This window comes from Heloderma suspectum, chromosome 2, assembly GCF_057233095.1.
Source record: "Heloderma suspectum isolate Gila_16-S chromosome 2, 16-S_ref, whole genome shotgun sequence".
In the NCBI taxonomy this organism is placed as follows: Eukaryota; Metazoa; Chordata; class Lepidosauria; order Squamata; family Helodermatidae; genus Heloderma; species Heloderma suspectum.
Window position 1 is genome coordinate 347,456,145 of NC_139459.1, and position 24,444 is coordinate 347,480,588.

General features: G+C 51.3%; 2 protein-coding genes and 1 pseudogene across 6 annotated transcripts in view; 2 read left to right on the forward strand and 1 right to left on the reverse strand.

Moving 5' to 3' along the window:
• LOC146355406 (uncharacterized) overlaps positions 1–7,698 on the reverse strand; it is a 32,290-nt gene extending 24,592 nt beyond the window's left edge. Inside the window, exons 1-3 of one of the 2 annotated variants that reach the window (XR_014787170.1) lie at positions 7,160–7,499; positions 5,901–6,095; positions 2,544–2,710 (exon numbers count right to left, since the gene is read on the reverse strand). Coding sequence is in view for 1 of the 2 variants with exons in the window: in XM_084830582.1 (XP_084686708.1) it covers positions 2,544–2,710; positions 5,901–6,095; positions 7,160–7,391 (594 nt within the window). In the remaining variant the exon portion in view is untranslated. Of the gene's footprint in view, positions 1–2,543; positions 2,711–5,900; positions 6,096–7,159 lie in introns of both variants that reach the window. The other variant, XM_084830582.1, reaches the window with a different exon arrangement.
• Positions 7,063–21,773, forward strand: LOC146355407 (uncharacterized). Of its 4 annotated transcripts, XM_084830598.1 has the most exons (5): positions 7,092–8,339; positions 10,817–10,843; positions 13,847–14,004; positions 15,164–15,330; positions 16,717–18,526. In XM_084830598.1, exons 2-5 carry the CDS (start codon positions 10,818–10,820, stop codon positions 18,013–18,015), a joined length of 1,650 nt encoding a protein of 549 aa, XP_084686724.1. In that variant the 5' UTR covers positions 7,092–8,339; position 10,817; the 3' UTR covers positions 18,016–18,526. The 4 variants fall into 4 exon arrangements, with proteins under 4 accessions (XP_084686727.1, XP_084686724.1, XP_084686725.1 ...); XM_084830601.1 differs by lacking the exon at positions 10,817–10,843 and having other exon boundaries at positions 7,063–7,417; positions 16,717–21,773; XM_084830599.1 differs by lacking the exon at positions 7,092–8,339 and having other exon boundaries at positions 10,188–10,843.
• On the forward strand, positions 18,911–23,725 carry LOC146355408 (uncharacterized; annotated as a pseudogene).
• The last annotated feature ends 719 nt before the right edge of the window (positions 23,726–24,444 follow it).

Sequence of the window (24,444 nt, forward strand, 5' to 3'; positions counted from 1 at the left end):
CACAATGCCAGCTCCAGGTTTGGGGGGCCTTGGGCTAGGCAGGCTCAGTGGGCCCCCACCCTCAGCGAGTCTCTCTTTACAGCGCCATTGTCCCCAGCTGCTCTTGCTCCTCCTCCCCTCTCTCATCATGGCTCCCACGTGTCTACCTGACATGCAGAGAGCCAGGGAGCACGGGGGAAAGTGAGCAAGCGGCGTCTCCCGCTCCTCCTCAGCACCACCGTTCTCTGGGCCAGAGCGAGAGGCAGGTGAACAAGCAGGTTGCCATGAAGAGGAGCAGCAACTCCAGTTGTCAGCGGGCCCCTGCTCGTGTGTGGGCCCTCGGCACATGCCCGAACACGCCTTCTCCTGACGCCAGCTCTAAATATTTATTTATTTATTATTATTAAATGTATTAATCGCCCATCTGGCTGGTCACCCAGCCACTCGGGGCGATGTACAACGTACAATAAAACAGTTTAAAACAATAAAATTCTACAATAAAAACATTTTCTAAAATACCCTAACCCACCCCAATTTTTTTATTTTTATTATTAAATTTATTAACAAAGAATATAGACAAAGAATATAGAAATGGGGTCTGGGCAATCACGCTGGGGGCTGCACAAGATACTGGATTTTATTTTCTTCTAAAACTGATCAAAACAACATGAGGAAGAGGAAATAACGGGACAAAACGAGCGAAGCAGGTGTGGAGGAATGAGGTATATGGGTCTACGGTCAGGTATACACACGGGTGCCTCTGTAGCTCCCAGCCTCGCTCTTCTCAGTCCTAGGCCCACCAGATTCCCCCCCCCCCCCCGCATTCCCAGGGCTGACTCTGAAATGTCTGCTCTAGACCCTTTAGCCCGCTCCTTTCTCAGACTAGTCTGCATGATACTGACCAGCTGTAAGTCCCAGTTTCTCCGGGGCTATCAATGGGTTGCTCTCCTTGTTATTATGAAGAATTTTGAGTTCAGCTTCCTATTGCAGCAGATTGGACAGCAACAAAGAGGTGGGAGGAGCTGAAGAGCTGCTCTTTGTTTAAAAAAACACCACTACTACTACTGCTGCTACTGCTCTAGCCTGTCTGTTCAGATGAGGGCAAGTCTGCAGTGCTACCATCAGGGTAAGGCTTTGGGGCAGATGCCAGAGCCCCTCTCATCAGAGTGAGCAGGAGGGCCCCCAAATGTGGCAGGGCTGGCTTAGCACATTTTGAAGCAAGTGAGGCAATACATGTTACCATCTAAAGCAGGGGTCGCCAACCTTTTCCAGCCTGTGAGCACATTTGGAATCCTGACAAAGTACCATGGGCGCCAGTGGCAAAATGCCTGCCATGGTGGGGGCATGGCCACTCACAAAATGGCCACCATGGTGAGGGGGCTAAGTCAGAAAGAAGTTGGGTGGGCAAGGAGCAGGGAAAAGCTCTGGCTTCCCCCCTCCCCCATCAAAGGCCTCCGCCACCTCACACCGCAAAAAACAAACAAAGGGGGCTGGGTGGAGCAGCCAGCGAGCCCAGACATCTAGCACACACAATGAACAAAGATAGTGCAGATGTGCGAGTGAGCACATGGCAAAATCCTTAACTTTGCACGTGCTCCCCACACGCACCAAACAACATCCAGAGTGCTATAGCAAATACAAGGCAGGCAGCCATGGGGGAGAACGGGAAATGCCCCCCTCATCACCACCACCCCAAACACAAAAGCCTGAAGGTAAAGCAACGTCAGCAGATGAGTGAACGTGCTGGAAATTTACTCACCCACCTCCCAACACACAAAAATAAAGGGTTGGAGACAAGCGCCATCCCCTTCACCCCTCCAAAAATGCAGATAGAAGGGTGAGCAAGCAGGCAGGAAATGCCTTCCCTTTGCCTGTGCTCCTCTCAGATGGAAAAGACCACAGCCCACTCAATCCCATCCCCGTACTGCTGGTTTGCATTCAAAAGGGACGTTTACCTTCCAACACAGCAACCCACCACTGACACCTGCTCCTAGCAGACACAGGATGGGAGTAAGGACACCGGTTTGTAACCTATTACTTTGGCCAATCAGAGAGCAAGGGGGCGTGTCAAAATGGCAAGTTGAGGTACATCGACTTAAAATTACAGCGAAACTAGGTCCACAGACTTAGAAATATAGCGCAACCAGGAAGTTAGCAGATATGCCTTGTATACATAGAAATCACCAGAAGGGCGCAATTAAAGGCCTCGAGGGTGCACCTGTGCCTCCGAAAGCCCTGCTCAGGATGCCTGATCTAAAGAGCCACCTCACCACATACATACACTCTCCAAAAGGCCATAAAATCCACAGTCTGAAATTGCCTAACAGCACCATTATGGGCAAGGTGCCTGCAGAGCAGATCCAAGCGTATCAAGCAGGTGAACCATGCCACATGTTGCAAAGCATACAGCTGGCCAGACCACTACAAAGCTACGAGTGGGATCCAGAAAGAACAGGAGCCCTACAGAGGCAAGGAGAGGGCAGGAGAGGAACCCCAACTTAGAGACAGGACCTCCCCAAGAGATCCAATTCACACACACACACACACACACACACACCCCTTACCTTGCAGCGCATTGTAATGATGTGGGCAATGTCCTTGCTGACCAGCTCTGGGCAGCTGCTCAGGTTCAGCTCCATCAGCTGTGGCACAAGCAGCAAGGGCAGCACAAGACAGTTCAGGCGCCCTCTTTCCCTCATTAACTGGAGCAGCTCCTGGACAAGGATGCCAGCTGGGTAGAGAGAAATGAAAACACCCAAACAGTCACTCAGAATTTTGCATGCTCTGCGTGCACATGTGCCTGTGCGCACGCGCGCCACCTTAGGCAAGTAGTTTGCTCTGAAGTTTGGGAGCCAACGGTGAAAAAGGGAGGGGAGATTCGCCAAGACATCCCCTTATGTTGTTAAGAGAGCAATCCCACTAGACACTGTCTAGATGGCTATAGGATTTTTCAGTTCTGGGAATCGAAGTCGTCCGACCCTGGTTCCCAGAAACAACACTCCCCTCCCCCTCATAGCCAGTGCAGTTCTTTCCATGCCACCTCAGTCTCTGCGCTCGTAAACAGAACACAGAGAGGGTGAGAAGGGGGTCAGGGAGGAGACTGCAGAAGCCACTTTAGACAGCTTCCTATCAGGTCACTGGGCCCCTTCACTCCCCCTCCTCAAAGCCGTGGCTAGACACATGGAAACACACATCTAGCCACAAATGCAAGGCAGCTGGAGCACGGAGGAGAAGATCCCCCCTGCGCTCCGTCTGCCCAAGTTCGGAGGCTGACGTCTATCTCGACAGGATCATATTTTATTTTATTTTATTTATTGCTTGCTTGCTTGCTTGCTTGCTTGCATTTATACCCTGCCTTTTTTCCTCTTGCAAGGAACCCAAGGCGGCTTACATTATCCTCCTCCTCTCCTTTTTATCCTCACAACAACAACCCTGTGAGGTGGGTTGGGCTGAGAGTCTATGACTGGCCCAAAGTCACCCAGTGAGCTTCCATGGCCGAGTGGGGACTAGAACCCGGTTCTCTCAGCTCTTAGTCCAACACTCTTGCCACTGCACCACAGTGGCTCTCGTAGTTTCTCACAGAAGCACAGGGTTGGAAGGGGCCTACAAGACCATGGAGTCCAACCCCCTGCTCAGTGCAGGAAGCCTGATTCCCAGGCGGTCTCCCATCCAAGTACTAACCAGGGCTGACCCTGCTTAGCTTCTGAGATCAGACGAGATTGGGCGCATCCAGCCCTTTATAAAATTGCGCCCCAAGTATATTTACTTTTCTTCCCAGGAGCTCAATTCTGCAAGCGTAGTTCTCTCCTCCTATTTTATCCTCATAACCACCCTGTGGGGTAGGTTTGGCTGTGAGAGAATGAGTGGCCTGTGGCCACCCAGGATGCTTCATGGCAGAACGGGCCTTTGAACTGGGGCCCAGTCGTAGTCCAACTTTCTCCCCCAACCAGGTGCAATCCCGATGTTTTGGACTACATCCCCTGGCATTCCTGATCATAGGCTATGCTGGCTAGGACTGATGAGAATTGCAATCCGACACATCAGGTAGGGAACCAAGTTGTGGACAGCTGCTCGAACCTCCACACCACACTGGAACAGCTGTGCTCTACAGACTAGAGGTCAACAACAGGCAGCTTCGAGGCCAGCTCTGGCCCCCATGGAGTGATGCCTGCTCTCTCCCGCGCCCCTCAACCCACGCAGCTGCCAATTCTTGATTTCTTGAATGGACAGAGATCTGAAAGTTGGGCAAGGGACAGAAATCTTTCTTACAGGGAAACATGGGATGGGGAAGATGAGGGCATGAGAACAAGAGGACTCTGTGCCGGGCACACACAGACTTTCTATCTACTCCAGGAGTGAATGTACATGACAGGGAGAAGCGCCCCTTCCTCTGGCTCACTTGCTTGCCCCGCTCCCATCCCCACCCCCAATGTTGCCTGTAGCATGGGGAGGAGCAGAGGGAAGAGCAGTGGCAAACCTGTTGTGGGGGGCAGACGGAGTCCACCAATCAGCATGCAAAAGCAGCCTGCTGGGACACAAAGTTGCTGCCCAGTCATTCTCCAGTGTCCCCATTTGCATTTTTATAAAAAGAAATCCAGAGATTGAAGAGATACAGTTCCCAAACATGGCACTCTCCCGATGCTTTGGACGTCAGCATCCATCTTCTGCAGCCAGCATGGCTAGTGGTCACAAATGCTAGAGATCCTTTAGCATACAGATCTGCCTGCACAGGTAGCTGGAGAGAAGAAGGGCCCTAGAGAAGGGAACACTCTCCACCCACCTTATGTAGCCAGATGTACAGCCTGCAAACTGGGGTTGGTCCTGAACCTCATGGCCCAACAAAAGCACCCCAGAATCCCTTGCTGTTATCACAGAGGATGCTGCTGCCATGCTGCTCTTGGATCGTGGAGAGCTGGCAATTCAAAAGCGATTTTGGGGTGCGGGCATATTTGAAGCCCCAAGTCCCTCCCTGTTCAGACAGCAACTGCACCACCATCAAGTCAGACAGACAGGGAAGGAGGAACCAGCTGCAGCATCACGCATGCCTCTGAACATTTCTGCAGTTCTTCTCTGCGCTTCCTCCAGTTTTCCGACATGCGGAGGCCAAAGGCTCCTGCAGCCTTTTCCCCAGCAGTGTTGCACACTGATCTTCAATACATCCACCAGTAGTGCTCACTTGCGAAATGCATCGCAGAGGTCACACTGTTAGGTTTAGCTACCCGCTGGGTTTTCTTTGAGCTTTTCCCAGGGGACTGAGCGCCAGCTCAAAGGAACTCCTGCACGTGCTGCTAGGAGGGCTCCAGGATGCGCACTGTAACTGGCCACGGGGCAACCTGGCTGCCTGATTGCTTCCACACTTGCCCAGATTGCCTTTCAGTGTGCAGGGCAGTAATCAGACAGCTGCTTTGCCACATGTCCACCTGCGGTGCAATCACGAACATAAGAGCAGCAGTGCTGGATCAGACCACAGGCCTATCTAATCCAGCATTCTGTTCCCAAAGTGGCCAAACATCTGCTTGTGGGAAGCCCACAAGTAGGACATGAGTGCAACAGCACCCTCCCACTTGTGTTCCCCAACAATGGGCATACGGAGGCATACTGTCTCCAGTGTTAGCGGTAGCATGTAGCCATTATAACTAGTGGAAATCCACAAGCAGAACATGATTCCTAGAGCATCCTCCCGCTCACGTTCCTCAACAACCAATATACAGAGGCACACTGCCTCCAATACTGGGGGTAGCATATAGCCATCAGGACTAGTAGCCACCAATAGCCTTTTCCTCCATGAATTTGTCCAATCCCTTCTATGCCCACCCAAATTGCTGGCCATCACTACATATTGTGACAACGAAATCCACAGTTGAACCCTGACTGATGTGCTCTTCTATAAGCCCCCACCCCAGCTGTCATGTGCCTCTGACCTAGCTCGCTGAAGGGAGTGAACGTGGTGCAGACGTAGTACTGGTGCAGGTCGCTCTCCGTGCAATATTTGGTCCAGAGATGCTCCATAGTTGTAGCCACATTCTCCAGGCACAGCCTTCGCAATGAGCAGACTGTCCTTCTCTTGGGCATGGTCTTCCTCGAGAGCGAAGCAGGAGAACAGTAGGAGAAACGTGCTGGAAATAGATGGACATGACTTTCTTTTATGATGGATGAAATGTAAGAGCTTGGCTAAGGCCACGGAGGCAGCTGAAGCCTGTCTCCTGGGAATCAGGGCTCTACGTGCCCGCTCCCAAGGAAGGCATGTCAGGAGCTTCCCCTATAAGTGCAGGAAAAACTAGGTAGGGGACACATAGCAGATCCTAGCTTGGCTTCCCCCTCGATTAGAAAGCCCGAGGAGGAGGAGGCAATGCCACCAGACTGGACAAGTTTCTAGAAGCCCCCAGGGATCAGTCCACAGCCCTAAGCTCCCTTCCTCCCAGGAATACTGACTGTGCCAGCCCCACTGATGTCTGGGGGGGGGGGGGGCTCATGGCTGCATCTTACATGCATCTGCCAGAGGGACTGAGCCTTGGGGCATGAGAAAGGGGGGGAGCAAGGGAGGATGTGACAGCACCCAGTGGTGCATCTAGAGCTGGATTTGGGGACCAAAGTTTAGGGCCCCACAGACTGGGGATGGGGGGGGCACAAATGACCAGCTGGCAAGCAGCAGGTGATGAAGGCATCAGGGCAGTGGAAGCAAACTCCATTTTATTCCTGCAGTCATGATTCAAGCGAATTTAAAATGTAAAACTGCACACTAAAAAGTATTATTCTCATATAGGCCTGGCAGCATCGTTAGTATTTCTTTCATTTCTATACCGCCCAAGAGCTGAAGCTCTCTGGGCAGCTCACAAAAAGATGACGCATTGTGATACAAGGTAATACAAACATAACATAAAATCTCGAGCGTACAAAATTTGAGAAGAAGTTAAACAGCTAAAAACATTTACGATATTGCTGTTGTTGTTCTAACGTATCGGGAACGGGGAAACAGTTTGTAAGCGTGGGAGGGCGGTTGGAGGGGGAAGAGAAAGGCGAGCTGTGCGCACAACTGAAGTACCGCGCATGGCCATCTAAAGGCGCCCCCCCCCCGGCCATTTCGGGTGCGATCCTATGCTACACATGCATAGGAGTTGTAGGGCTTTTTTCTGCCTAAACATGCATAGGATCGCGCCTTAAATCCAGGGTTTAAACTTACCTGGCTGCGACACTGGCGACACCTCAGGAAGCCCCCGAGGAGGCACGCAGGAGCCCCGGGACTCGGCCCAGCCCCTGTGCGAGCCGCAGACAAGGGCCTCTCCCCGGCCCCGAGGGGCGGCTCTCCCCGTCCGCCGCAGCACAGGGCGGCGGACGCCGGATCTCTTTTCCCGCGCTGGCTGGCCGGGTGGGCGCCTCTGCACCACTGCCTGTCCTGATGCCGGCGAGGTCATGCGGGAAGGCGAGGCCGTGGGGCGAAGTAGGTGGCGCCGCCCGCTCGCCGAGGAAGGCCAGGGATCGCCGGGCCTGCGCGCCAGCAAGAGATGGGGGCGGGGGGGGGCGCTACGCAGCGCCCGCGCCGAGCACGCTCGCCCGTCCTCTGCTGGCCCGCTGCGTTGGAGGCAGAGCGGCCGCGATCCGCTCCCTTGCCGCGTCGGGACTACTCGGGAGGAAGCGCACCGGCGGGGATCGCAGCCCTCGCAAAGCTCGCGGGGAGCGAGGGCACCAAAACGCGGCCACGGGGGCGGGTCCCTTTCCCGGCGCAGCGCGCGCGAGGCCCGCCTCTCCCGCCGTGGCCCCTTTTTCCAGCGCCGGGAGTTGCTGGCAGCGAGGCCCCCGAAAGGCCCCCCGGCCGCCGCCCCCTGGTCACAGATACAATGTGTGGCTTGGGCAGGAATCGTTCACGCTGAAAAGAGCTTCTGACTTCTCAGTCCCAGTTCCCAAATCCTGCCGCTCCGAAATAAAGGGCTGGCGCTGTAGCCCGTAGGCCGAGCTGCCCCAAGGGCTTGATCTGTTGTTTCCCTCAGCCCGCGAATCGTGCCGCGGTCAGAATCGAGGCCACCTTCCGAAAACAGACTAACTATTATTATTTGTTACGTTTCTATACCGCCCAATAGCCGAAGCTGTCTGGGTGGTTCAGACACAGGGCGCAATGCGCGTGGATCCTTTCCCTCGTTCACGCTGAGGTTGGCTCTGCTGGGCTTGTCATACCCGCACATGACCACCGCGGCCCGAAGCAAAGGCCCTCCGCTCGGGGTCTCGCCTGTCTTTGGGACATCTGGAGGTGCAGCACGAGGGTGGCGACTAGCGGCATGATGGCAGCCCGCTGAGGGGAGAGGGAACTTAAGAAGAGCCCCGCTGAATCAAGACCTACATCCTGTTCAACGGGTTCAGTGCAACAGGTTCTGTCCCCACAATGGCCAACCAGATGCCCATGGGTAGCTGGGAAGTCAGACATCAGTGAAATAGGACCCTCCCCCTCATGTTCCTCAGCCACTGGTGTACATAGGCGTAATGCCCCTGATACTGGAGGCAATATACAGGGTGGCCCAAAAGTAGGCATACAGTTGTTTAGAATGTTGATGGGAGGGGGAGAGAACGTGTGAGTAGAAGATGTGTGGGTGGAGTCAGAATGACAGTTGGGAACAGGGAGTGACAGTTAAATCAGTTAAGTGTAAAGAGTGAGGGGAGTGAGGCCCTTAAGTCTGTATACAGTTGTTTAGTTGATTAGTGTTGTTGTTTTTTCTGATATTGTGAATGATGGCAGCGAACTTGAGTCAAGAACAAAGAAAGTGGATTCTAAAGTAGTACTGGAAGACTGAAAATTCTCTCCCCCTCCCATCAACATTCTAAACAACTGTATACCTACTTTTGGGCCACCCTGTATAGCCATCATGACTAGAAAGCACGGATGCCCTTATCCTCCCTGAATTGTCTAACACCCTTTTAAGGCCATCCAAGATGGTGGCCATCACTACATTTTGTGGCAGCAAATCCCATCGTTTAACTATGCATTGTGTGAAGCACTTGTTTGTTTATTTAATTTAGAGCCCATGTTTCCACCCAAAATGGTGCTCAAAATAATAACATACACTCATCCTGGAACATAACAGAAAAAGAGATCCCTACAAATAGAATTAAAAAGAGAAAGAAATAGACAGCACCCTTCCACAACAAACCAGCTTAAACACCAAAGTCCTCCCTGAATAAAAATGTCTTTGCCTGACAGTGGTGGGATAACACAGAGGGGGCCAACCTAGCCTCTCTTGGCCAGGAGATCTAGAAGCTGGGAGCAGCCATCAGGAAAGCCATTTCTCGCATCCCTACCAGGCACGGCTCCAATGGTGGTGGGACCAAGAGAAGAGCCTCCCCCAATTATCTTAATACCAGGGCAGGCTCATATGGGACAACACAATAAAAGTACTTCCTTTTATCTGTCGTAAATCTCCCACCATTTAGCTTCATGGCATGATCCTGGGTTGTAGTATTACGAGAAATGGAGAAAAATACCTCCCTAGCCACTTTCTCCACACCATGCATAATTTTGTACACTTCTGTCTAGGAACTGGACGTTCTCACAGGGCAGGTGCAGCATTTGACTGACGACGGGATGATGGCTCAGGGAAACCTGGTAGGGATGGTGGTGAGAAGTTGCAGGAAACACAAAGGCCAGGTTTCTCAACCACAAGAGGAGCCTACCCAGCTCTGTGCTGTAGATATTTGCCCTCAACAAGTGAAGCAAGGGCTGGCAACGGCAGAGAAGTGTTGCTGGTGTGCTTGTTCCCAGGGTCCATCCAGATGAGGCTTTTGTTGTGCAATTGAGGTTCTCTTCCATTTGGAGGGAGACCTGCCATGTTATCCCACCACTTGTGGGTGCTTCCAAACAGAGGGCTCCTAGCATGTCTAAGCAGAAGACATTGTGCAGCTCTCTTACATCTTTTCTTTCTTAACAAACTTTCTGCCGTAAGAAAAAAAAAGATGGAAGAAACAGTGGAAACACATGGGACAGCTGCACAAGGAAGATGACGATGACTGATAAATTATGATAAAGGATAAATTATGCGAATGAAGCAGGGCGATTACAGGACTTCTTATATGGAATTCGCTACCACAGGATGTAGTAATGGCCACCAATTTGGATGGCTTTAAAGAGGGGTTGGACAAATGCCTGGAGGAAAAGGCTATCAATGGCTACTAGTCTTGATGGCTATGTGCTACCTCCAGTACCAGAGGCAGTGAGCTTATGTACACCAGTTGCTGGGGAACATGGGTGGGAGGCTGCTGTTGCGCTCATGCCCTACTTGTGGGTTCCTGGTCGACAGCTGGCTGACCACTGTGTGAACAGAATGCTGGACTAGATGGACCCTTGGTCTGATCCAGCAGTCCCCTCCAATCAGGGCCAGAGGGGAAAGTGTGTGTGCAGCCAAGTGCCCGCAGAGGGGGCTGAGGCAAGCGGCGGGGGGTGTCTATTGCTGAGCTATTCTGGTGCTTCCTGGGATGTCGCCACATTCTCTGCCTCTCCCTCCCTGTTTGTTTTTCAAACTTTGGTGAAAGCTACTGGTTTCTTTATTCAATTGCTGGCAAAGTTGTGTCAGGCATGCTCAGTCTCACTCTGAAGCTAGTATACTGCCAGGACTCCGGTATTTTGAGAGGATTCCACTGTTCCTGTCAGCATTCTGACAGTGGGGAAGGGATAGCAGGAAGCTGTCAACTAAGATGAGAGGGAGATAATTTTGATGGCTGAGGGTAACCTAAGCACAAAAAGATTGCTCCTGGCCCCTGTTTAGTTTAAATATCTACAGTGAAAGGAGGTGGGAGAGGCAAGGATAACAGCGGATGGATATGTGGATTAACACATTTTCGACTTTGTTTCCACTAGAATGGAGGACAGATATGATGGGGAAAAGTAAGCATGTCAAACAATTTCACTTTTTCCCTACATAGTTTTGAAGTTGCAATGAAACTAACGATGATGGATGAAGTATTTGGGTTTATCTATGGCAGGATGGCTCAGTCTGAGCAATGAATTAGACCGTTTCCCCTTTGTCCTATATCCCACAGTGTTCATGTCCTAAGAGAGCCTCTGTGATGTAGTGGTTAGAGTGTTGGGCTGGGACTGGGGAGACCTGGGTTCAAGTCCCCATTTGGCCGTGAAGCCCACTTGGTGACTTCGGGCCAGTCACTGATTCTCAGTCTAACCTACCTCACAGGGATGTTGTGAGGATAAAATGGGGAGGAGGAGGATTATATATGCCACCTTGGAGGAAAAGCTGGGGTATACAGTAAATGTAACAAATAAATAATGAATGAATGAAAAAGTCCCAATGAGGGGATCTGGGCTATAAGGAATTCAGTTCATGCTTCCAGATGAAGGCCTACTACTACTCTCGATCTTGCCCTAAGTCCAATTTGTGGGCTAAGGGAAAGAAGAGATGGGATCTCTTGGCCTACAGTGTAGAGCAGGAGTCTTTTATTTCTGAGCTACAAATGGAAATGCAACTAAACGTCCACACTTCAAGGGGCTTCTGTTGGTGTGTGCATCTTGCCACCTTCTGTCCATACAGTGGGCATGCCACAGCCACATGGGCCATTTTCCTATCCCACATTGGTTGCCACACACACCTTTCTCTCAACATTTTGAAATGGGTGCTTCTCAGTACAGTCTTGACACCCTGTTCAGCGTGTCTGTGGGGTTAACGTTTTCAAAGGAGTGTAACTGCAAATGTGTTTTTTGAACCTCGGCGCTGGGGCTCCAGAAGATGGGCGCTGCTGTATAGCCAAGCGAAAGCCTGAGCAAGGGTCCTTCCCTCCTGGCCCTCGTGCACGGGTTTGACAGGGCTGGCAAAGCCCAAATCAACGCGAGTGAGGGAAAGGACCCACACGCTGCGCCCTACGTAGTAACCGATTTTCAGAAGGTGGTCTTGATTCCCGTCTTGTGATCTATTTGTGGGGAGTGGGAAACTGCAGATGGGATTGCTTGGCCTGCAGAGTAGAGCAGGCATCTTTTGTTTCTGAGCTGCAGGATTTGGGCATTGGGACTTCAAATGCTTAGGCTGCTTTCGACACAAACAGCTTAGTGATGCAGTTGTGAAAGCTTTGGGGGATTTTTCTCCAGGACGCACATTTTATTTTCGATGAGTAGGTGGCGGGACATGGGCCCCTTTTAGCGCCTTGCTGCGCCAATCTCCCCCCGCGCTAGGAAAAGGGGCCCCACGCGAGGGGTGGGGCTTGCACACGCAAGGGGCGGGGCTTGCACACGCAGAGGCAGTCGAGGGCCCCGCCTCCCTAGCCGCTGTTGGAGCCGTCCCGCTCCCTCCCGCCGCGTGCGTTTTGTCGAGGCTGCGCTCTCTCCCCTGCGCGCTTGCTTCCGCGGAGCGCTGGAGCGGCGCAGAAGGCAGCAGGTTGGGATGCCGAGCCTCCAAGGCAGCGGGGCTGCAGAGCACGGGCTGGCGACCTTGGCACCGCGCAGCCTCCGTGCCTGCACTCCTGCCGGAACGTGGGCCGGGCGCGCCCCCGATCTCCAGGGCAAGCGCGTCAGAGCGCCCGCTCGGGCCAGAGGCAGATCCGTGTCTGCCGCCAGGCGCTGGCAGACAGGGCTCAGCTGAGCTGGAGGGACGATTACGGGGCTTCCTGGGATGTCGCTCCACCCTCCCCTCAATTTCTCCAGCTGGTCCACTTAGAAAGCAGCCATCCCACCCCGTGATATCAGGGAGACCGGCAAACGGGCGGGAGGCGCTCCTGGGAGGGAGGGAGAATGTCTCCTAGGAAAAGAGAGGAGCTCTGGGCACTGGAACTGGCTCCTGGCCCAGCTTTTGGGGGTCTCCAGGAGCCTTGTCCCTGCTGTCTGCACTGCCTCCTTCCCAGCGGAGGTGGAATCAGCTGCGTTTCTCCTTCCTCGTTTCCCTGGCCCAGCTTTCGGGGGGCTCCTGGAGCCTTGTCCCTGCTGTCTGCACTGCCTCCTTCCCAGCGGAGGTGGAATCAGCTGCGTTTCTCCTTCCTCGTTTCCCTGGCCCAGCTTTCGGGGGGCTCCTGGAGCCTTGTCCCTGCTGTCTGCACTGCCTCCTTCCCAGCGGAGGTGGAATCAGCTGCGTTTCTCCTTCCTCGTTTCCCTGGCCCAGCTTTCGGGGGGCTCCTGGAGCCTTGTCCCTGTTGTCTGCACTGCCTCCTTCCCAGCAGAGGTGGAATCAGCTGCGTTTCTCCCTCCAAGTTTCCCTGGCCCAGCTTTCGGGGGGGCTCCTGGAGCCTTGTCCCTGCTGTCTGCACTGCCTCCTTCCCAGCGGAGGTGGAATCAGCTGCGTTTCTCCTTCCTCGTTTCCCTGGCCCAGCTTTCGGGGGGCTCCTGGAGCCTTGTCCCTGCTGTCTGCACTGCCTCCTTCCCAGCGGAGGTGGAATCAGCTGCGTTTCTCCTTCCTCGTTTCCCTGGCCCAGCTTTCGGGGGGCTCCTGGAGCCTTGTCCCTGCTGTCTGCACTGCCTCCTTCCCAGCGGAGGTGGAATCAGCTGCGTTTCTCCTTCCTCGTTTCCCTGGCCCAGCTTTCGGGGGGCTCCTGGAGCCTTGTCCCTGTTGTCTGCACTGCCTCCTTCCCAGCAGAGGTGGAATCAGCTGCGTTTCTCCCTCCAAGTTTCCCTGGCCCAGCTTTCGGGGGGGCTCCTGGAGCCTTGTCCCTGCTGTCTGCACTGCCTCCTTCCCAGCGGAGGTGGAATCAGCTGCGTTTCTCCTTCCTGGTTTCCCTTCGCTTATGGGGCAAGCACCTAACCAATCCCCCTGGGAGCGGGCGGGGCCATGAGTTGAGGGATTTAGCTTTCATTTCCCTCATTGGCCCAGCTCTTAAACCTTGCCCGCTATAAAAGGAAGCCCCATCTATTTCCAGCCCCTTTCTCCTATATTTCTCATCACACTTCTGTGCCTAGGACCACCATGCCCAAGAGAATGCCTCTTAACTCGCTGTACTGGCTGTGCCTGGAGACTGTGGCTTTGACTATGAACCACATCTGGGACAAGGATGATGCGGACAATTACCTGGACCAGTACCGTGTTCCCTACATCAAGGCGCCCTTCAGCGAACTGGGTGAGAGATTGCTGGGAGCAGGGGACAGGCGACAGAAAAGCCATCCTGTCCCAGTGGATGTGCACTGCAGCCAGGCCTGTGGGGAAGCAGCCTTCTGATTACTGTGTCATGCCCTTAAAGGCGACCTGGGCAAGTGCTGAAGCAATCAGGTGGCCTGATCGCCAGGTGGCCAGTTACAGTGTAACCTTGAGCCCTCCTAGCAGCACATGCAGGAGTTCCTTTAAGCTGGTGCCTGTTCACCTGAGAAGAGCTAAAAGAAAACCTAGCAGGTAGATAAATGTAGCAGTGTGATCTTTGTGATGGGTTTAGTAGGTGGGTGGGTGCAGGGTCAGTGTGCAACACTGCTGGGTGAAAGGCTGCAGGAGGCTCTGGCCTCCTCATTTTGGAAAAATTGGAGGCGGCACAGGGGAGTATTGCAGAAATGTTCAGAAGGCATGCATGATGCTGCAGCTGGTTCCTCCTTTCTTCTTTGACTTTACCATGGTACAGTTTCAGTCTGAATAAGGAGGGAGCAGGGCTTTTGGACCACCAGTTCTGCACAATCCAAAAGCAGCATACCAGCATTCCCTGTGATACTGAAAGGGGTCTTGGGCTGCTTCTGAACAGTCATGTGCAGGGGTTTCCTCCCCTTTCTGCCTCCGTGGCACCCAAGGATGCTCTAGACCTGCCCAAGCTTGCAGTGTGCACATCTGGCTAGGTAAGGTGGGGAGGGGGGCGAGGCCACTTCTCCAAGGCCACTTCTGTGCTAAGGAATCTCTAGGGGAAAATCCAAACTGGGACACACACACACACACACTGGAGAATGACTGGTCAGCAACCGTGTAACCGCAACCCAAGTTCAAATCCCAGTCTGCCATGAAGCTCCCTGAGTGACCGTGGGGGGCTGAACCCACCTCACAGGAAAGTTGTGAGGATAAAGTGGTGGGGGGAGGGACCAAGGCACGCCAACATGAGCTCCTTGGAAGAAAGGTAGGGTATAAATATACTAAATAATGTCCCGGTGAATATCCTCTCCCCTCTTCACCAATGGCTCCTGGCTCCCAAACTTCACAGTACACTACGTGCCTAAGCCTCCTTCCCGCTCCCTCTCAACCTGCGCTGCCATCATTCAAAGCTTGGAGTTAACATTTGGGTGATGTTTCCTTTTCTTTCCACCCAGCTGGTTCCTTTGTCCAGGATCTGCTCCAGTTAATGGGAGAGAGCCAGTACCTGAACTATACCATGCTGCATTTGTTGCTTGTGCCACAGCTGAGGAAACTCAACTTGAGCATCTGCCCAGAGTTCATCAGCAAGGACATGGCCCAGCTCATCACGCTGCGCTGCAAGGTAAGGTGAGGGGGTGTGAACTGGACTAGGCTCTCTTGGGAAGGTCCTGTCTCCAAGATAGGTTTTGCCTCCTGCACTCTCCTTGCCTACATGGGCCTCTTGCTCTTTATGGATCGCATTGGCACCTTTGTAGTGGCAAGGCCTCTCCCCTGCTTTGTAGCATGTGGCTTGGCTTACTTGCTTGATACCCCTGAATCTGCTCTGCAAGCATGTTGCCCATGGCTGCAATAGTGCAGCAATTAGGGAACTTTGTACTCTGGTCTTGTGGTGGCGATGGCTGGTTCCTTAGGTCAGCGGTATTTCTTCATTTGCTTCGAGTGTAGCAATCCCTCCCTGTTACATTTGGGGGCTTCCTGCTCACTTGCTGAGTGGGGCTCTGCACATGTCCCAAAGTCCTGCCTTGATGGTACCACTGCACACATGCCCTGATCTGGACAGACAAGCTGCTCTCTGGCTTGGTAAGAGTGGTAGTAAGTGGGGTGTGTGTGTGTTTTTACACAAAGGGATCTAACTGAGGCAACTGCTCTACGGCTCTTTCCAGCTCTTTGTTTCTATCCCATCCACTCCAGCAGGAAGCTGGACTCAAAACACTTCTAACAGCATGGGGGGCAGCTGGAAGCAAAGCGCTCCAGACCCATTGATAGCCCTGGAGGAAGTGGGAGTTCCAGCTAGTCCACAGCCTGCAGACTAGGATTCAAGGGAGTGGAGAGCAGTTACAGCAGACAATTCGGAACCTTACAGTGGCACAGGAAGGGGGATCTGGTTGGCCTAGAGTGAGCCTGGGAGCAACCAAGTCACATCTATATTTAGTTGTTTCTCCACACACGTTTCCTGCTTTTTATCACACTATTTTATCTTGTCTCTGTCTCATATTGTTTTGTTCTGCATTGCAAGAATACAAAATCCACGGTCTTCATAGAGCAATAGGACCTGCTGAAAGGATGGCATCTCATGGTTTCACTCTTACCTTTTGGTTAGACAGGGGTGCACTCCACAGTGGAACATTCCACATCTTAGACTGCTATTGCAAAAACCCCAAAGAGTGGCAATGTCAAACATGTGTTGCTGAACTACCACTCCCATAATTTCTCACCATTGGCAAGGCCAGGTAGGGCCCTTGGGAGTTGCAGTTCAGCAACATCTGGAGGGCCACACGTTGGACACCTCCTGACAAAGGGACTTCTGGCTCCTTAATAACTAAGTGATTAATTGTGGCATGAGCTTTCATAAAGGAGGGTGAAGATGAATGGATCTTCCTTTCCTTCGGCCGTCTAGGCAGTATTGACAGCACATCTCATTCATGCATGACAAGCTCTTTCTGCAAATGACCAGCTGATGGCAAACCTTGCATTTGCTCACTGACTCTCTTTCTGTGTCCTGAGGCAGAACCTGTCCTCGCTGGATCTCTGGCACTGCAAACTGATCCCTGCAGGTGCTCTGGCTGAACTGGTGAAAGGTTTGCCATGTCTCAGGAGGTTAAATCTCATGAAGACCCAGTGTAACACGCAAGTATTGTCTGCCGTGGGCTCCTGCTGCCAGCGCCTTTGTGAACTGGACATCTCTGGCTGCGAGAGGCTGTGCCCAGATTCCCTCCTCCATCTGGCCTATGACCCCAGTTCAGGTTCCTTCCTCTGCCCAGCATTACAGATGCTCCGGAGTTATGTGCTCGAGACCAACACTTGCAGTCCTGAACCGATTTCGGCCCTGGCCTTTGTGCTGCTGGCCTTGCCCAGCCTGAAGTTCTTTTTCCATGACAAGCTCGCAGAAGCTGTGTGTCTGATCCACCAGCAGCAGTTTGACAGTGCCCAGGTGGCCCCTGGGTTTCCCTCCCTGGAGGAGCTGGCGCGGGGCAGGATGTCCACCCACACGAATGAGGAGAGCGCCACACTCACGCTGCCCCTCAAGGAAATATTTCACATAAATGAAGCTTTGTTGCCCGGAGTCTCTGCTCTGTGCCCACACTTGGAAATGGTGACAGTGTTGATAGGAGATGGCCCTGGCACGGTTGAGACCCCCTTGTCATGCCGTCATGTCACCAAGCTGACTCTCACCTGCCAGGGAAGCAGGGAGCTGAGGCAGCTCTTGCCAGCGGTGATGAGCCTGGGGGCCCAGCTTCTATCCTTCGCATTCAGTGGCTTTTCCATTGAAGATAAGCTGTCTTTCTACACCATACTGAGCTACTGCGTAAACCTCCAGGTTTTTTGGGCTTCCCTCCATTCCCCAGTGAGTCCTAACTCTGCCAGGGAGCCAGAAGTTGAGGCCTTGGGCTGGGACATTGGCCTCCCTCCCCTTGAATTCCCTCAGCTTACTCACTTTTCCCTCATGCCCTGGGATGAAGATGAGCTCTTGCCTTCCCAGCATGCAGCGGTTTTGAGAGCAAGCCTTGTATCCCTGCTCAAACATTCTCCATGCCTGGAATACTTGGAGCTCATTGGGCTGCCGTTCTCCCTGGACGGGGTGTTTGAGGAGGTGCTGAAACCCCCTGGCACTGCCCTGGAACACCTCTGCGAGCTCTACCTGATCGAAGATGAGGTGTCCATTCACACCATCCACCGGCTGTTGTCTTCAGACAATCAGCTGAGCGCCATCAGCCTGGACGGATGCCCAGACATTCACAAGAGAGACTATGATGAGCTAGTTGAGAGAGTAAGCAGGGAGGGCTTTGACCTGCATATCACATGGTAGTGGACCCCAGCCCCCCTGCAGCATGGAGAGGTAGTTATGGTTGTGCTGGGGCCAAGACAGAGACTGTATTAATAAAGTTTGGTTTTTATAATGTAAGTTTTTTCTCTGAACAACATTAAGAGTGCTGGTAGTGGGACCTTGCCAAGTGCCAGTGAAGTGTATGGGTATTGAGCCAGAGAGAGGCCATTCCATACTGGTCTTGCAATAGCCCTCTCCACCTCTCCTGCTGTTTTTCCTAAGTATTAAGAGCTTTCCATCCATAGCCACTGAAAATGTCACTGAAATGCTCCGTGGATTTGACTAAGCCCCTTGGAAAGCCCTCAAAGCCAATTGCCATTACTAAATCCTGGAATGCAAGCTCTATATTCAAAGCAATCTGATAAATGTTCCCATAGCTACAGCAAGTTAAAAGTGCTGAAAATTGACACATTTGTACTTTTTACTCCATGGCGTATCATCTACGTTTTTCGAATTTGGTGAGAACTACTGCTGAATTTTATTCAAGTTTGTTCAGGAGATGTGTCTTTCATTGGTTTGGTGAAGTTCTGAGTAATGGTTCAAGAGTTGTTATGGTTTTCTTCCAATTGCTGGCAGTTATGTCGAGCATGCTCAGTTTCACTCTGAAGCTAGAGTGCTGCCAGGACTCCAGTATTTTGAGAGGAATTCTACTGTTCCTGTCAGCATTCTGACAGTGGGGAAGGGATAACAGGAAACTGTCGACTAAGATGAGAGTGAGGTAATTTTGATGGTTGAGGGTATCACTATTACAGATTGATAAAACAGAGGTGAAGTGGGGATAGGAGGGAAAGGAAAAGCATATGCTGGAATCCTGTGGAGACTTACTCAGACATAAGCCTTTCTGAACACAGAGGAACATATGTATTCATTTACACACATGCGCCCAGGTAATGGTGCTTGTGTGAGAGAGAATCATTTTCTTAGTTGATGATAATGTTCCATATCACAAATTGTGCCTGCTTACAACTTGCCCTCCATGCACCCACACTTCCTTTTGAGCTTTCTCACCCAAATTCAGATGGGGAGGAAATAAATGCGAGCAACCATGTTTCCTAATTAGAAGAAAATAATAATTATAGTAGGGTGATACTTTATTTAGGAATAACCAAAAATCACAATCTAGGGAGCTAGCTTTTGAGATATCCAGGTTTCCTTGTGCTGAATTATAATAAAACAGGGAAGGACTAGCGGTGTCTTGGAACCCACCTCCTGCAGTTTATAATTAATGCAAATGGAAGCTGCAATTCTATTTTAACTTACTAGAAAGTAAGTTCAATTAAATAAAATCCAACTGGGCTCAGAGGTGGTGAAGTAAAGATTTTCTTCAGCAATAGGCCTTCTGAGTCAAAAAACCCAAAGAGCGGAGATGTCAAACATGTGTTGCTGAACTACCACTCCCATAATCTCTCACCATTGGCAAGGCCAGGTAGGGTCCTTGGGAGTTGCAGTTCAGCAACATCTGGAGGGCCACACGTTGGACACCTCCTGACAAAGGGACTTCTGGCTCCTTAATAACTAAGTGATTGTGGCATGAGCTTTCATAAAGGAGGATGAAGATGAATGGATCTTCCTTTCCTTGGGCCATCTAGGCACTATTGACAGCACATCTCATTCATGCATGCCAAGCTCTTTCTGCAAATGACCAGCTGATGACAAACTGCCCTAAGAAGCATAGTTAAGGTGGAATGGGAGCCAAGCTAAATCCAAGTTTAGTCTAGAAGAACCCAAAGTGACACAGAAAAACACAGATTGAGGGAACAACAATCGGAAATCGGAACATCAGAAGGAGCAAAGAGTGGATGGATGCAAAGCAAAGAAGGATAAGGAGACATGACATAAAATAATTTTGCTATGGTGACCTGGGAAGGCTGACCTCCTCACAGTTCCTTTGCCTTCACTGCTAATGCACAGCCCTGTTTTAAAAGTGGAAGGGGGATTTACAAGACATTCTTAAACATGTCTACTCAGAAGTAAGCTCCATTTAGCTTAATGAGACTTTCTCCCAGTTAAGTGCCAATAGATCATTCTATATGATCCAAATGGTGACCCAGAAGAGGAAGTGGAACGTAGATAACACACAACATAATTTGATTTATAGATTTTATTACCACATGGAAGTGATCGCTGGCTTAGATGATTTTGAAGAGGAATGAGGCAGTGTGATGATTTCGGGAGTTATTATACTCCTTGGGAAGAGACCGAACCAGCCAAGTCTTCCTCCTTATTTCCTTTGGTAGCCTATAATCCAGATAAGTTGGACCATGTGGGGAGAGAAAAGAACCATACCTCCTTCCCTTGAGCTTGCTCTGAAATCACTTCCCGTGCTCCAACTCAAGGGGCAGAGTTTATTACAAGCATCAAGTAAAAGATGCGAAGGAAAACAAAGCAGGAACAAAACTTAGTAGCCATACAATCAATCATCCCACATAGGGCTGTTACCCGGTGACTAGAGTATATTCTGACAGATAACATCAGTTCCCAACATCCCCTTTACAGAAGCTGGAACTCCCCACTTCTTCCTTATGGCCAAGGGAGAAGCAAGTGCTTACCTAATTAGCTCTTTCAACAGGTGCAGAGCACATAAGCACAGGATGCCAATAACCACCCATTAGATAAGACTGGAAGGAGGCTGCTTGAAGGAGAAGGATCTTGGCCAGCTTTACACCTTGGTTTTTTAGCGTGATCCTTCTTCTTTAGTAACTGGTTTTCCCAGAGTTTTAAACAACCCCTCTGTTCGCCTGCTGCTGTCTTACAACTTCCCCTCCCTCTTCCCGTGTTATCTCAGAACGGGGAAAACCTGGCATTTTCTGTGCTTGCGATTGAAATTGCCATTTCCCCCCTGTGTATTTCCCCTTTAGCGAATTGTGTGGGTATGTGCTAGGGGGTCTTGCTGGGCAGTGTTGAATAACATTGTCATGACAACAGATGGGGGGGCAGGTCACTGACCATGCTTCCAGTGACCGTTTCTGCCCCTCTCTCACACGTGCATCAGAGTTTCCCCAGGTATGTGGGGGGGTTGCATTCTTTCCTTCAATCGTATACACACTTACCTGAGTGTAAGTCTCATTGACAGCTTACTTTTGAGTAGACACGCACAGATTTGAACTGTAAAGTGCTTAACCATCCCAAATGCTTCTCTGAGATCCCCCTGAACACAGCAGTGCTTACTTCTAAGTAAACTCATTGGCTGTAAGGCTGTACTTGTTTTTTAAAGGACACAGGGACATCTTCTCTTTCTCCACAAACCTTGTGCTTTACTGCTACAATCCTCAAACTGTTTAGAGGCCAGTGTCAGTTCTAACTGCAACAGGAAGAAAATCTACATTAAAAGATGGAGTTTTTGCATAGATTGTATTGTGAAGTGGAACTCAGGCTGTGGCTTCATAAATACTCTTGACCTTTCCTGGAAGTAAGTGTCATTGACATCTGTGCGGCTTGCTTCTGGGTAGGCATGTATATAGGGGTGCCCTGTAAGTCTACTTAGAGTAGCAGTCTTAAGGTCTCCCATCCCCTTCAGTGCATGTACTTGGAACCTCCCCCTCCCATTGACTTCACCAACTGCTTCTTCTCCCTTTGGCTCACCAATTTGATGGGCTTTTTTCCTCCCAGGATGGATGGGGGAATCTCCCTTCTCAGTCATGCAGGAGAAAGGCTTGACAGTTAGGATTTCACTTGGTGTTAAAAGTGCCTTTTCTCCTCCCCTGAATAAATTCATCATGCAGAGCTTGGAATGGTCATTTTAATGGTTTCTTTTGTGTGTGTGGAGTTGTTTTAGATAAGGCAGTAACGCTGAGGTGGTTCTCCATAGTACTCCCACCTACAGCACACCAACGCGATCACTGCCACAAGGTCTTCTGAGTGGCAACCATCTAGGACAGCATGGAAGAAAGTGGGGCAGACATCTGCACAGGGTTGGCATGTACGTGCATACAGCCATTGAATGGTCTTGCACTCATGCCTGTGAAAACACCCGCACGATTGGGATGCAAGCCAGCCACTATCTCTTTTTCTAGCCCACCTTACAGGTCATTGGAAGCCAGAATAAGGGGGAAAAGAAACAACAGCACAGGGTGATGGGGAGATTAAGGACAGATAAAATGAAGCACTTTTTCCGCACAGCGCACGGTTAATCTATGGAATTCACTACCACAAGATGCAGTGCTGGCCACCAATTTGGATGGTTTAAAAAGGGGGATTAGGCAAATTCCTGGAGGAGAAGACAATCAGTGGCTACTAGTCCTGATGGCTATATGTTACCTCCAGTTTCAGAGGCAGTATGCTGGGGAACTTGGGTGTGAGGATGTTCTTGCACTCATGTCTGCTTTCTGTGTTTCCCACAGGCAGCTGGTTGGCCACTGTGGGAACAGAATGCTGGACTAGATGGACCAGATGGACCCTTGGTCTGACCCAGCAGGGCTCTTCTTGTGTTCTTACTAGGCTGTTATTTCTGAGCTGCAGGATTTGGGAATTCGGACTTTAAATTTAGTGGCTGTTCTTCAGAATAAATGGTTTTGGGGTGCAGTTTTGAAGGCTTTATGGGATTTTTCTCCAAGCCACAAACTTTATTTGTGACCAGTAGGTGACAGACAGACCCATGCTAGGCCAATCATTCCCAGCCACTAGAAAATGGAGCCACACAAGAGGGGCGGGGCTTGTACACCCAGAGCCAGGAAAGGAGCCTGCCTCCTTGGCAGCCACAGGAGTGTTTTGTTCCATGTGCATTTTGTGAAGGCTGCTATCCCCATCAGCAGTTTGATGATGCCCCGATTGCCCCTGGGTTTCTCTCCCTGGAGGAACTGGTGCAGAGCAGGGTGTCCAGCCATATGAATGAGGAGAGCTCCACGCTGCCCCTCAAGGAAATATTTCTGAAGAGGAGTCCTTTTTTCCTGTGGTCAGTGCTGTGTGCCCACATTTGGAAACACTTATTGTGTTGCTAGAAGACAGTCCTGGCTTGGGCCAAATCTTCTTGTCGTGGCGCCACCTCACCCACCTGACTATCAGCTGCATGGAAAACAGGGATCTGAGGGAGCTCTTGCCAGTGATGATGAGCCTTAGGTCCCAACTTCAATCCCTCTCATTCACTGGCTTCTCCTTCGAAGATGAGCTGTCCTTCCATGCTCTGCTGAGCCTCTGCCTGAATCTGAAGAAATTGAGGACATTTCTCCAGAGGGACTTAGCTGCGGCAGTGACCCAGATCTTGAGGCCTTGTACTGGGACATCAACCTCACTGCCCACGCATTCCCTAAACTTTGTCACTTTTCCTTCATGCCCACTGACATAGATGAGCCTCTGCCTTCCCAGCATGCAGCGGTATTAGGCGCAAGCCTTGTGTCCCTGCTCAAACATTCCCCGTGCCTGGAAATTTTGGAGCTGGTCGATTGCCTTTCTCCCTGGATGAGGTGTTTAAGGATGTGAGCTCATCTTAGTCCAAGACAAGGTGACCATTTGTAGCATCCACCTTCTCTTGTCCTCGTACAGTCAGCTGAGCTACCTCATCATGGAGGAATGCCTGGACAGCCATGAGGCCGACTACAGTGAGCTCCTTGGGAGAGTCGGCAGGGAGGGCTTTGAGCTGCATATCGTGTGGAGGTGAAAAGCCACTCCCCTGCTGCATGGAATGGCCGTTGTGCTGGGGCAAAGACAGAGACTGTTAATAAAGTTTGTTATAATGCAAGTTTGCCTCTGGACTATATTAAGGGTACTGGAAGAGTAAAGTGAAGGACATGTGTGTATTTGTCGAGAGGGAGGCTGTTGTGTACTGGGCTTGCTACTCTTCCCTACATTCCCCCCCCCTTCCAGAACCATAGCCTAAAAAAAGCCTGCTGGAGCAGACCAAGGGTCCATATAATGCAGCATCCTGTTTCCCACGGTGGCCAACTGACTGCCTCTGGGGCACACACAAGCAGGACATGAAGGCAATAGCCCCCTCCCACAGTTGTTCCTAAGTGACTGCTATTCAGAGGCATGCTGCCTCTGATCCTGGAGATAGCGCACACCACATAGCCATCGTGACTAGTAGCCACTGAAAGCCTTAGCCTCCATGAATTTGGCTAACCCCCTTTAAAAGCTATTCAAATCATGATTGGGCACCTGCCAGGGGCCCAAACTGCAGCACGGCGACACTGACAGGAGCTCCCAGGACTTGCGCCTCCTGTTCGTCATTGCAGCCCGCTTCTTCACTCTGGCCCACATAACAGTGGTGAGGAGGAGGAGAAGCAATAGATGCCACTGCATAAGACCCAGGCAAAACTCAAGTATTGGCATCTGTGGCTCCTGCTGCTATTGCCCTCGTGAACTGACCATCTCCGGCTGCATATGACTGGGCAAAATCCAATATAAGCCCCCCTTAGAGTAGACCTATTGAAATAAATGGAACTTAAGTCATGACCAACTTAAGTCCCATTCATTTCA

What these genes read in the sequence shown, in the direction of transcription:
- LOC146355407 (XM_084830598.1), top strand. Translation starts at nt 10,818, where the DNA reads ATGGAGGACAGATATGATGGGGAAAA. An exon ending in GGCGCCCTTCAGCGAACTGG is followed by an intron (nt 14,005 to 15,163) that starts GTGAGAGATTGC and finishes CTTTCCACCCAG; the next exon opens with CTGGTTCCTTTGTCCAGGAT. An exon ending in TCATCACGCTGCGCTGCAAG is followed by an intron (nt 15,331 to 16,716) that starts GTAAGGTGAGGG and finishes GTCCTGAGGCAG; the next exon opens with AACCTGTCCTCGCTGGATCT.